Raw genomic sequence first — 14024 nt, 5'->3', positions numbered from 1 at the left:
ACCTAACAGGATGTTGCGCATGCGCGACTGAACAAATCACTCCCTGAGACGACTCGTTCTTCCCAAGTCACATTAAAGATTTGTTCAAAATGAACGAATCGTTCAAGAATGACCCGTGGACGCGCACTCCATAGCCTGTGCTACACGAGCTTTTGTGCTTAGAAAGTATTACAGATTGTAATAAGAAAAACTACAGATTGTTTCGCTAGATAAGACTCTTCTTCCTCGGCTGGGATCATTTGGAGCCCTTTAAGCTGCATTTAAACTACATTTTGGAAGTTCAAAATCGGGGGCACAATTGATGTCCATTATATGGGGAAAAATCCTGAAATGTTTTCCTCAAAAACCACAATTTCTTTATGACTGAAGACAGAAAGACATGAACATCTTGGATGGCAAAGGGGTGAGTAAATTATTTGTAAACTGTTGTTCTGGAAGTGGACTTCTCCTTTAAGTATTTTACTTGTACTGAATGTAGGCTCAGCTAAATTAATTTTTTTCCCCTTTAAGTATATTTACACTACTTTTAATACTTAATCATTTCAGTTCAAATATTTCTTTTATTTGTGTTTTGAGTGCTAGTAAAGTGAAGCACCTCGTCCATGAGCCTCTGTTTGAGTTCTCTCTCCGTCTCCAGCTTCTGCTGCAGGCTGCGCGCGTTCATCTCCAGCATGGCGTGTTTCTTCTCCAGATCGCTCAGCTGATGAAGATACAGTAAGTATGCATGTCATCACTTAGTGGATGCTTTTATCAGTGACTCACACGTGCACTGGCACACTTACGGTATCAGAAAGACCTTCGGCTTTGAGTTTCTGGTCTTTCAGGGCCTGCTGCAGCACCAGGATTTCAGCTTTGTGCTCTTTGACCGCCAGTTCAACGGCCTGACGAGACTCAGAATTGCGCTGCTCTGCACGGAGTCTGGAGAACAAGAGAGAAAGAGAGAGAGTTATTAAACAAAGTGTTGGAGCAGCACAACACGTCTCTTACTCAGTGTTTCTATCTCTATACTTAACATTCATTATGTAACTCTTATATAACTTCGGGCACTTCTGGCCCTGAGGATGTTTAGAAAATAAAGTGTTTTAACAAACTTTTAACACAGTTTCTAGTTTATTTTGTCCAAAAGTTATATAAAAACATCACAGCAGAATTCTTTTTTGAAGGCTATATGCATAACTAGAATTTTATGCAAATAAATTCACATTATTTAATAAAGTATAATCATTTGCATTAAAGATATGCATTCAGATATATTTGCATTAATGTCAACATTTTTATCATGCCTTCATTTATATCCATATTTATTTATTATTTAACAATATAAAATATTGAATGACATATTTTATATTATTATGTTATTATTATTTTATTTTTATTTATAATATCTAAGTCTGCAGTTTTCATTGTATAAAGCTTTATATAAAGTCATTTGTCATCATAATAAACCTGCAAAATGATGTATGTATTTATTTATTCATTTACGTATTTTATGGACTATCCAAATGATGTATTACATCAATATGTGATGGAAATATTAAACACACTTTTTTGGAGGAAGGCTATAGCTGGCATTTTATATATCCTAAAATTATGCAATTAAATAACGTAATTATCTGCATTAAATATATCCATTCATTTATTCAATTTAACTTCGTATTAATAAATACAGAAATAAATGATGGCCTTATTAAAAAATGAAAAATTCTATTTTTCAAATATATTTTTATGAATATATTTCACTTTACAGTTTTCATTGTATAAAGCTAGTTTAAAGTCCTTCATTTACTATTGTATTTTTCAGAGCTGCTTTACAGTAGAGTTGAATTTTGTTTGCATTACTGAATCACTATTTTCTTATCACTGTAAAGCTGCTTTGACACGAAGATGACTTCACTGGCTTTGTCATCACAATAAACCCACTAAGCTGAAATGTTATTTTTGACTATCCAGACTCAAACTCACGGCTCATTACTGTATGTAGGAGGCTGTGTCATGCATTAACTGCTAGGCCATCGCTCTGGCATTATCCAGTTCTCCTCTAGCTCTCACAGTGCAAACGTGTGTGTTTCTGTACCTGTTCTGCTTCTCGTTGTCTAGTTGTCTCTGTATGTCTCTGGTTCTGCGCTCCGCCTGGTTCTTCTCCTCGTCCAGGGCAGATCTCCAGTTCTCCCACTGTCTCTCCTTCTCCAACAGCTCGTCGTTTAGCGTCTCCAGCTCCAGCACCTGCTCCTCCAGCATCGTACATGTGGTCTTCAGCGTCTCGATGTTCTACACACACACACAAACATATATCATTTCGATCAAACTATCACAATGTCACTGTCGTAGCATGTTACTCAAACAAAAATCATTTCATTTTTTTTCCTGACTTGTCTAGTAGTTTAAAATGACTGGATGATTTTTTTTATTACATTTTGTACAATGCATTCACAAATAAATGCATCTTAAACATGTAATGTTAATTTAATTTGACTAAATCTTACTCAGTTTTATTTGCATTAATTCTCATTATAGAAGTTTGTTTCCTTTTTTTATTCCTTTCAGAAACAGAATCAGAATCAGAAAGAGCTTTTATTGCCAAGTATGCTTGCGCATACTAGGAATTTGTTTTAGTGTCATTAGCTTCCAGTACACAGAGATAGCAACAACATACAGACAATAAACATAAGATGAGAATAAAATACACATATGTAAATATCAACAGACAAAAATTTGAAAAATAAATTGAGAAATAAATTAATAAGTATGTACATACAGTTGTGCTAGAGATGACAAAATAGAATAGAATAGAATAGAAAGGGGTAGAGATGCAGGGATGTGCTAGGATGGGGGTGGTAACTAATAAATAAAAAGTTATTGCACATTATATTGCACAATGGGGGGAACATTTAACTGTTCATAAGGAGAATTGCCTGGGGGAAAAAAACTGTTCTTGTGCCTGGCTGTCCTGGTGTTTGGGGCTCTGTAGCGCCAGCCAGATGGTAAAAGTTCAAAGAGATGATGACTTGGATGTGAGGGATCCAGAGTGATTTTCTGAGCTTCTTTCCTCACTCTGGATGAATAGAGTTCTTGAAGGGTGGGCAGGGGAGCACCAACAATCCTCTTGGCAGTCCGAACTTTACTCTGTAATCTTTTGATGTCTGATTTTGTAGCTAAGCCAAACCAGACAGTTATTGATGTGGAGAGAACAGACTCTATGATGGCTGAGTAGAACTGTTTTAGCAGCTCCTGTGGTAGGTTGAACTTTCTTAGCTGGCAAAGGAAGTACAACCTTTGTTGGGCCTTTGTTTTTTTTTTTTTTTTTTACAAAGGAGTTGATGTGAGTGACCCACTTCAAGTCCTGGGAGATGACAGATCCCAGGAACTTAAATGTCTTCACTGTAGCCACATTGCTGTCCATGATGCTGAGAGGGGTGAGTCCAGGGGGGTTTCTCCTGAAGTCTATGATCATCTCCATTGTTTTGAGCGTGTTGAGCTCCAAGACATTTTCAGGCTTGGATAAATACATTTTATTTAAATCATTTTAGATCGATTTAATTTCACTTTAAATCAGTTATAATTTAAGTTAAATGCATTTAATTTAATTTTTAATTTAATTTTTTAATTTAATTTAAAATGGGGATCTTTTATTAATTTTAAATTAATCATCTTAAAAAATCTTAATGCCATTTAAATTCAATTACACAGATTAATTTACATTTTATTTAATATTACTTACATCTATTTTCATTATAGAAGTTTCCATTTTATTTTAAATATTTTAATTTCCATGATTTGTCCAAAAAATGCTGATAAGCACATTTTTTATAAATCGAATCAATTTTATTTAATTACTTTATTTTTTAAATGAAATCAATTTCATTTGAATATTTTCTTTAAATAAAACTGTATTTATTTAAAATTATTTGGTTTACGTAATTATTAAATTGAATTTAAAGTTTAACATTTTAATCTGAATTTAATTTCCATTTATTGTTATTATGGTTTGTTGTTATTAAGTTTGCCTTAATGGTTTGATATTTTCTACTGTTTAATTAAAAAAGAAATCAGAAAAAAAAAATTGCGAACCTGCTCTGAAGTCCTAAATCTGAATCAGAGTCACAATATGTGCACAATATGAAGTGTATTTAAATAAAATGCTAATTATTTTAAAGTCATTTACATTTAATTACAACTTGATTTAAGTTACATTTTATTTATTTTTTGTCATTATTCATTATATAAGTTTCCATTTTATTTTACTTTTTATTTTTATTAAATTTTATTTTTGTATTTAAATGAAATCGTATTTATTTAAAATTAAACAAAACATTACTTCATTTTACTTTTTTTACTTCATTACTAAATTTAAAGTTTAACATTTTAATTTTATTTTATTTACATTTATTGTCATTATAAAATTTTCTTTGGTTTTAAAGATTTTAATAATTTAAAGTTTTCTTAAATTCTTATTTCATTTCAAATAATTTTTAAAGACTTTAAAGCATTGAAACCACCATTTTAAAATGCTCAGTTATTTCCATTCTTCTATGACGGCAGGAACCTTGATAAAAAGAAACAGATCAGTGATAACTTATTCACTACATCTGCTGCAAACCAACAGACGGCATCTACGGAAATGCAGGATGTGATTCTGAAATTATGCTGATAGATGTAGAAGAGAAGCTGCAGATTTTTCTTTTTGACTTTCATTAGCAGGTCCGGATTTCAGAGTCGCTGCCAATCGGATCTGATCCTCAGAGAGCCGGCGGGGGGCATCGAGGGTGTCTTGAATCAGGCAGATGTGCTCGGAAGTGCATCTCAGTGGCAGCGCTAGATATTACCACATTTCAGAAAGACACAGGACCAAAAGAGCAGGAGGGAGAGAGTCTCCAAATATAGCCGGCGTGCTTTTGCCCCTGTGAAGTCCAACGCTGGCAGGGCAGAGGGGAGAATATGACACATCTCTGCCTCCTACCAGCGTCTATGATTACCATCCGCTACTGTTATACAACAGCGAGGACTGCACACCTACACACGCGTCCCACGCGCCTACATCACCTCACACACACACACACACACACGCACCTCTCCTTGGCTCGCTGCGGCATCATCATACAAAACAATAGGACCTGCGAGCGTCATTTTCCAGTTTATTGAACAGCTTTGTTTTGGCACTGGGGAGGACAGCTGTGATTTGCTGTTTGTGTTGTGTCATCACTTTTCATGAGAAATTATAAAAAAAAAAAAAAAAAAAAAAAAAAAAAAGTACTATACTATCTAATAGAAAAGCCTTCCACAGGAATGAGAGCTCTTACAGAAACTAAACTGCAAATACGATGCATTACAAACTTCCCTAAATTTTTGGACATCAGACTGAGAAATCAAGCAGGATTCATACACATACTGTAAAATGAAATTGCAGGACTTTCAAGGACTTTTCAAGCACTACGTTTTTAATTTTCAAGGACTTTAAACAGAGATCTTACTTATCAAACAATGTCTTATCTTTCAAATTTCAAAAAGATAAATAAAAATGATACTAATATAACAAAATGGCAAAAATAAAGAAACGCACATGCACAGCATGCAATGATGTCAACTTTAGGAACAAAAAGAGAAAGCACATAACATTTAAAATGCACCATTATTCTGCCAGCAACAGGTGTGATACCAATTTACAATATATGTTATATACAATTGTACACATTTTGATATACTAACCATAGATTAACCAATGTATGTTTGTAGTAAAACTGTGGTTATACAAAAAAAAACATGGTTACTACACTTTTTCTATAGTAAAACCACAGTTAATAATCTTAAGGGTGTATGTGTGTATACATCCTTTTTTATTTTTTCTTTGTTTTGTTTTTATAATTGTACTGCCTTAATGATTTGATGTTTCTACTGTTTAATCAATGAATCAAGTGATTCGCGAAACCATACCGAAGTTCCGATATACTTCAAAAGATTCACGAATCCGCTCTAAAGCTTTGATCCAAATCAAATGAATCACGGTCCGCTCTCTAAAGTCGAACCCTGAAATAATTTGCGAACCATCATTACAGATCAGGACTCAGAGCGCAGATCGCAAATCGCAAAAAACATGGTTCCTACACTTTTACTATAGTAAAACCATGGTAAATAATCTTAGGGGATTTGTATTCATACTTTATTTTTTCTCTTTTGTACTGTACTGCCTTAATGATTTGATGTTTCTACTGTTTTAAAAAAATAGATTCGAAAAGATTCCAACACTTGAACTGAATCAAGTAATCCGCGAACCCATACCGAAGTTCCGATATACTTCAAAAGATTCGCGAATCCGCTCTATAGCTTTGATCTAAATCAAATGAATCACGGTCCGCTCTCTAAAGTCGAAATCTGAAAAAATTTGTGAACCATCATTTCAGATCAGGATTCGCAGATTGCAAATCAGTCAACTCCCGAAATGATTCACGAACCTGTTCCGAAGTTCTGATCTAATTAAAATGAATCGCGATCCGCGCTCCAATGTCCAGATCTGAATAATGATTCGAAAACTACCATTTCAGATTAGGGCCATTTCTCAATACAAAGTACGCAAAGTTCGGACTTGCGTCCTTTGTAGTTCGGTCTTGGTAGTTTGACTTGGGAGTACGAACTCCAGAGGACGGCAGAACGCAAGTCCTGTAATTCTGCAAATGGAACAGCAGCGTACTTGATAACATCTGTCAGCCGCCTTTTCCACTCCGGTTATCTTCGCTGTATGTATTTACAATAAGACGAAATATGATATCAACCACCACTGCCTCTTTTCGTTTTCATTTAACCATATTAATAGCCGCAAAAATGTAGTTCAGGGAATGTACAACAGTACAGTGAAACAAAATATTATATCAAACACGACCACTGAGCACCGGGTGTTCCCCTGGAACTCACATCTCCGAAATCGGCCAAACAAATTTTCAAACAGGCGCGGTCTTTGTAAATAAACCGTAGATGTGAGGTTTAAACAACGACATTCTTGCCTGAAATACTCTTAAAACTTCATTTCATGACACAATAACAGTAATATTTTGAAAATTATGCGGGTTTTCGGCTCCGCCATTAACGCTCGCTGATGCATTCTGGGATACATGGCTGCCTCAAGTTCGCACAAGTCTCCTCTTGATGCATCCTTGATAAAAGGGGCGGAGCATCTGGGGATTTGAACTGTACTTGGCTAGATGTGAACTTTGAATTGGAACAGTACTTGGGCGATGGCTGATGACGTTTCACAAGTCCACAAGAACACAAGTACAGACAAGAACGCATATTGAGAAACGGCTTAGGACTCGGAGCGCGGATCGCGAATCATTCAACTCTAATCTAACTCAAATGATTCGCAATCCGTGATTTGAAGTCCTGATCTGAATCAAATGATTCACAATCCGACTGGAGTGTTTCAAAACAGTGACGCTGATTCGAAGTTTTGAAAAGCTCCGTTTCACCCATCACTATACGTGCTTTTTAAAATCATTACAAGCGATGATCTGTTTTTTGCTAGTGAATCGCTTGAACTGAATGATTGAAGTCACAAGTTTGAATCACTTGGAGTGGTTCCTGCATAAATGACTCACTCAATTGATTCTGTTTGTCTGTTCTACTTATCGCATCTTCAGCCATGTTTACACCACACTGTGAGTACTGCTACTGGCTCGGATCGCTAGTTTTATGACATTAACTGAAATATGTGAAAAAAGTATGATGTTTACAAATAAAATATCGGTATTATAATTCCAAAGATAACATCCAACACAAATCTACGAACATATTCAGGCGAGATAACTGGTTTACTGCTAGTGAACTAGTGAAAGACTTTTATACCATTATAATCAAGTTTGTAGCTTAATTCACTATATTTTTAATAGTTTAAGCACTGCAGTTCAGCTGGTAATAGTTCAATAGGAAGTCAACTGAAAGCATCCAGTCATCTCATACCATTGAAGTTTGTTCAATATATCACTATATACTGTAATAAATATTTGAAAAATTATTGTTGTATCTGATTGTATTAGTCATGTCAAAGAGTAATTATAGCTGGTGAAGTAGATTTACTTATGGAGTTAACGAAAGTGATCGTGAGCATTGTAATGTTTACAGAAGCACTGAAAAGGGGCGGGGCTACATAAGGTCAACATCAGATTGGCTGCAGCATTATTTAAAAAATTAAAGGCTTATTTCATAGATACATTGTCTTTTAATAATTCAAGCACTTTTCAAGTGTCACTTCAGGAATATTGCTATTTTCAAGGGTTTTCCAGGCTCTAAATTAAAAAAAGTCAAATTCAAGTACTTCAAGCACTTTAAGCACCTTATAAGAACCCTGAAATAATTACATGACCACCTACACTACAGTTTAGAAAGTCTGAGGTTAATAAGATACTTCAATGTTTTTGAAAGAAGTATCTTTTTCTCACCATGGCTGCATTTATTTGATCAGAAGTACAGTCAACAGTGTAATATTGTAAAATATGATTGCAATTTAAAATAGCTGTTTTCAATGTAAATATATATTGTAAAGTTTTATTTAGTTCTGTGATCAGAGCTGAATTTTCAGCATCATTACTCCAGTGTCACATGATCCTTCAAAAATCATTCTAGTATGCTGAATTGCTGCTCAAGAAACATGTTATTGATGTTGAAAAAAAATCCTTGTAATATTATAAATGCCTTTGCTTTCACTTTTTGATTTGATTTCAATTAAATAAATTTGATGAAATTATATTAATTTAATTTATTTATTTAATTAAATTATTTATTTTATTTTATTTCTTTCTAATTAACTTTAGCTACCATGATTTTTAATATTTTATTAATTTCCAAGATTTCCAGGTCTACAAATTATTTAAAAATGACCAGATACTTCTGGGTTACTATTAGGCAAGTTTATTTATATGGCACATTTCATAAACAATGGTAATTCAAAGTGCTTTACATAAAAGAAATAAACAACATTTAAAATGACTAAAAAATTGATTTAAAAATCATTAAAAAAATAACAGTAGCCATTCAATTTAGCATGATTTTTCCAGTTTTCATAAAGACTGGACTTTTTTTTTTATAATTTTGTAGTTTCATACAAAATTATAAGATTTAATTTCACAAAGAACAATGTTTAGCATATAAAATGTGTAGAGATTATTAGTAGTTAAATATTTTAAAAAGTTACATTAATTTTATTTATTAGATTAGATAATTTTAATTGATTTTATCTGAAATAAAATCAATTAAAAATTGTATTATGTAATTATAATTTAAAAATGTAATTATAAAAAATCTTACTGACCTCAAAGTCGTGAATTATATTTACATGTCATTATTATTACTAAATTATTTTTTAAAGGACATTATTATTACTAAGTACCAGAAGAACTAAAATAAAATATTTTAAAAAAAATAATTAAAAATTTAGGAACGTTTCGCTACTGTGTTTTAGTTTCAATAAATACTACTGAAGCTAGAAAGAAAGTTGTGAGCTCTTAAACTGAGTTACAGTATGTTTTATAGAACACTTTTTAGCCCCCTAATGTGTTAACTTCTTACATTATGCTCCTTTATGTCATTTTCAAGATGCTAATGACAACTAAACATCATCTCAGATTGAACAGCATCTGTTTAAGCGGTGCTCATCACCTGCGGTGGGCTCTTAATTTCAGCCCACATCTCTCTCCCGCAGCGTCCACGTGCATCTGTGACTCACATCTGAGTCCGATGAGGGGAGCGTGTGTGTGCGTTTGTGTGTTTGTTGACTCTACCTGTTTCTGGTTGTTGAGGTGCATCTCTCGGTCGGCCACCTCCCGTCGCAGGCGCTCCACGTCCTGCTTGAGCTGCAGTCTCTCCTCGTTCTCGTCCGTGGCCTCATCCAGTTGTTTAGACAGGTAGAAATTCTGTCGGTTCAGCTCAGCGTTTTCCTGTGTCAGTTGTGTCAACTGCTCCTCCAGATCCGTGATCACCTGATACAGGTGCAACAAAAATTATGTAAGATTATGAAGATGCCATCAAATGGTAGTGGTATGGTACAGATATACATACGTTTTATCGGAAGTGAGCAAGATTTATTTTAAAGAAAGTACTTTTATTCAGTAATGATGCATTAAATTGATCAAAAGTGAAAGTAAAGACAATTATGTGTTGTAAAAGATTTCTATTTCAAATAAAATAATATTTCTTTAACTGAAAAGTTATACTCTTGTACTACTAATCTCTAAACATTGTGCTCTTTGTGAATGTATTATCTATAAAACTACAAAAAAAAAAAAAAAAAACAACTGTCCAGTCATTATGAAATTAATACATAAAGAAAAAACATAAAAAAAGAAACAAAAAAGATAAAAGAAAAATATAATGGGAACTAATTTAAATTAAAATTAATTTAAATAAAATGTATTTAAATAACATTAAATAATGCAAAATGTATTAATCAAAAGTTACAGTAAATACATTTATAATTTTACAAAAACAAATTTGGAATAGAATCTATTAAAATTACATTGATTTACATGTTTTCTGCTAAAAATTGTTCTTTGTTAATGTATTCTCTACAAAAATACAAAATTATGTCTTAAAAAATAAACAAAAAAAAGGAACTAATTTTAATAAAAAAATTTAAATGAAATACATTAAAATAAAATAAAATACTGCAAAAATGTATTAATCAAAGTTACAGTAAATACATTTATAATGTTACAACATTTTTATTTGGAATAGAATCTATTAAATTATATTTATTTACATTAATGTAATGTATTTTCTATAAAATTATAAAATTATGATTTAAAAAAAGTGTCCAGTCATTTTAAAAATTAGAAAAAATTAATGGAAAATTTAAATATAAATATAAATATATATATACACAAATTAAATAAAATACATTTAAATGAAATCAAATACTGCAAAATGTATTAATTAAAAGTTACAGTAAACATTCATATATAAAATATATTAATATACAGGTATATATATATATCATGGGAACTCATTGTGAAATTTGAAAAAATCGTGGAAAATTAATACATATAAAAAAATAACAGAAAAAAATAAAAATATAATGGGAACTAATTTTAATAAAAGATAACTTAATAAAATGTATTTAAATTAAATCAAATACTGCAAAATGTATTAATCAAAAGTTAAATATATACATTTATAATGTTACAATTTTTTATTTGGAATAGAATCTATTAAATTACATATATTTACATTGCATGTTTTTCTGCTGAACATTGTTCTTTGTGAATGTATTCTCTATAAAACTACAAAAGTATGATTAAAAATTGTCTAGTCATTTTAAAATTGGAAACAATTATGGAAAATTTATATATATATATATAATTTCTAAATCAGAATATTAGAATGATTTCTGAAGGATCATGTGACACTGAAGACTGGAGTAATGATGCTGAAAATTCAGCTTTGATCACAGGAATAAATTACGTTTTTTAACATATTCAAATAGAAAGCAGTTATTTTAAATTGTAAAAATATTTCACAATATTACTGTTTTTGCTGTATTTTTGATCAAATAAATGCAGGCTTGTTTTAGATTTCGTACATACCAACCCCAATCCATAGTATTTGTTTTACAATACCATAGTACCAAAAAAAAAAAAAAAAAGGTATTAGTACATTTGGGGACCATTTCCTATAGTTTTCTACATAATTGTATTTTTGTTGTTTTATGACTGAACTCAGATTTCCTTTCAAAACAAAATGATCTATGGTTGGACATTACTACATCACAAATGGGCTCAAAAGTTCTGTAATCTTGCTAAAAACGTCACAAGTCTTAAACCTGTATGAATGTACTGTTTTTCCACTAAAAAACAGTCCTGATGCCTTTCTCCATGTTTCTTCCTAACATCTTTCTGTCCTTAAAAACTCCTGCTGTTTAACAGGCATGTATTAATCCTGTCGAGTGCCAGAAATGTTCTTAAAGACTTTACCATCACTCAAAGCTAGATGCAGAGCTACTCTGAACTTCATCAGAAAGCCTTCTTTGACTAAAACCCTTTTTAGAAGCGTTTCTTGTTTCACTTCACACATTTCCAAAGCCTCCATCTGACAAACAGAAGAGACGCAGGTTTGCATGAAATTGCAGTGCTGGTCAAGTGTGTTGGCGCGCAGCGGTGCCAAGCACTCCTCTGGTGCGGAGGTGGTTTCTGCGCTCATTATTATTGTCATTACAGTTAAAGGCACAGCGTCACGCTCACACACGCTGACCCACTTTAACTACTGCCCAAAAAACACAATTTTTACCCTGCTCTGGTGTATTTGGCCTGTGTTTAGCTTGTGTTCATCTTTCAAACCATATCCAAAAATGTATTCTTCTGAATGGTTGTTTGCGCAATGCCGTGTGGTTTCTACGGTGTTACGCATGGTTGCTACGTTTTTTTTTTTAACTGTTTAATTGTTCAGGTGGAAATCTGAGAAAAGTAATGGGGTAAAATGACAGAAGATGCCATTGTGCACTTTTAATCTGTAATATAATTAGTTTAGCATGTGCAAAATGATGATGCAACAGCAAATGTGTTAAGAGAAATAGAAACATTTGCTAATTTAGTTCTCATAACACAAAATGTAAAATAATTCAAAGAGGCCATCTTGCCTGACTAACTTTTATAGAATGAATGGATGTCTTTTAATACTATTATTATATTATATTATATCATATTATATTTTAAGTGTCATTAAAGTAAAATACTAAATTAACTATACTTTTTTTGACAATTTTTTATTAAAATGTCAAATTATTCAGAAGCCATCTTACCTCTAACTTTTACAGAATGTATAAATGACTATTATATGATATGATATGATATGATATGATATATTTTTATATGTCATCTAAGTAAATCTAAGCTACTCTATTTTATTTATTTATTTTTTTATTTTTTTTGACAATTTATTATTAAAATGTATATTATATTATATTTAAAGTGTCATTACTGTAAAATACCAAATTAACTATTCTTTTTTTTAATTATTAAATTATTTAGAGGGCATCTTCCCTCATTAACTTTTGCAGAATGTATAAATTGGTTTATATATTATTATATTATATTATATTATATTTTAAGTGTCATTAATGTAAAATACTAAATTAACTATTCTTTTTTTTAATTATTAAATTATTTAGAGGGCATCTTACCTCAATACTTTCACAGGATGTATAAATTACTTTATATATTATATTATATTACATTTTAAGTGTCAATGTAAAATACTAAATTACCTTTTTTTTTTTTAAATGTAAAATTTAGACGGCATCTTCCCTCATTAACTTTCACAGAATGTTTTTTATTATATTATTACATATTGACAGAATTATTATATTTATTATATTATATTATATTATATTATATTATATTATATTTATGTTTTATTAATTTATATTTATGTTTTAATTAATTATAATTTTAAATGTCATTCATGTAAAAAAAAAAAAAAACAACAACAACAACTACTATTACATTTTTTTGACAATTTATAAAAAAGAGGCTATCCTACCTATTTACCTTTCACATGATAAATAAATGACTTTATTATATTGTATTATATTATATTATTATAATATATTATATATTTATGTTTTATTAATTATAATTTTAAATGTCAATGTTAAAAAAAAAAGAAATCAACTATTTTTTGGACAATTTATTATAAAAAAAAAGAGGCCATCCTACTTATTTACCTTTCACATGATAAATAAATGACTTTATTTATAGAAAATTATTTAACTTACCTCATCACAGAATGTATAAATGACTTTTTATTTTATTATATTAGTATAAAATAATATATTTACATTTTTTACATTTATTTGAATAACTGAATAACAGATATCAGAAAGCAGAATCCCAGTAAAAGAGATTAGTCTGAAAGGTAAATGTATTATATGATTTATGTAAAGAAATACAAAAATATTTAATATATTTGTCTATATTTATGTATTGAATTTCTCATTCTTAATTAAAAGTATTCCATAATAGCAACACTGTTATTTCAAATTGACAAACAAT

General features: G+C 31.0%; 1 protein-coding gene across 8 annotated transcripts in view; it reads right to left on the bottom strand.

The window, feature by feature from the left end:
• The window catches only part of LOC127170111 (citron Rho-interacting kinase), an 86206-nt gene that overhangs the window by 28425 nt on the left and 43757 nt on the right, over window positions 1-14024 (bottom strand). For all 8 annotated transcript variants that reach the window (XM_051117891.1, XM_051117893.1, XM_051117895.1 and 5 more), the window contains exons 16-19: window positions 9762-9959; window positions 2075-2268; window positions 783-918; window positions 596-700 (exon numbers count right to left, since the gene is read on the bottom strand). In XM_051117891.1, the coding sequence (XP_050973848.1) occupies window positions 596-700; window positions 783-918; window positions 2075-2268; window positions 9762-9959 (633 nt within the window). The remainder of the gene's footprint in view (window positions 1-595; window positions 701-782; window positions 919-2074; window positions 2269-9761; window positions 9960-14024) is intronic.

The sequence above is a fragment of the Labeo rohita genome, chromosome 8 (assembly GCF_022985175.1).
Source record: "Labeo rohita strain BAU-BD-2019 chromosome 8, IGBB_LRoh.1.0, whole genome shotgun sequence".
Classification (NCBI taxonomy): domain Eukaryota; kingdom Metazoa; phylum Chordata; class Actinopteri; order Cypriniformes; family Cyprinidae; genus Labeo; species Labeo rohita.
Note: the sequence above shows the minus strand (reverse complement) of the source record. Positions and strands in the feature narration are given on the sequence as shown.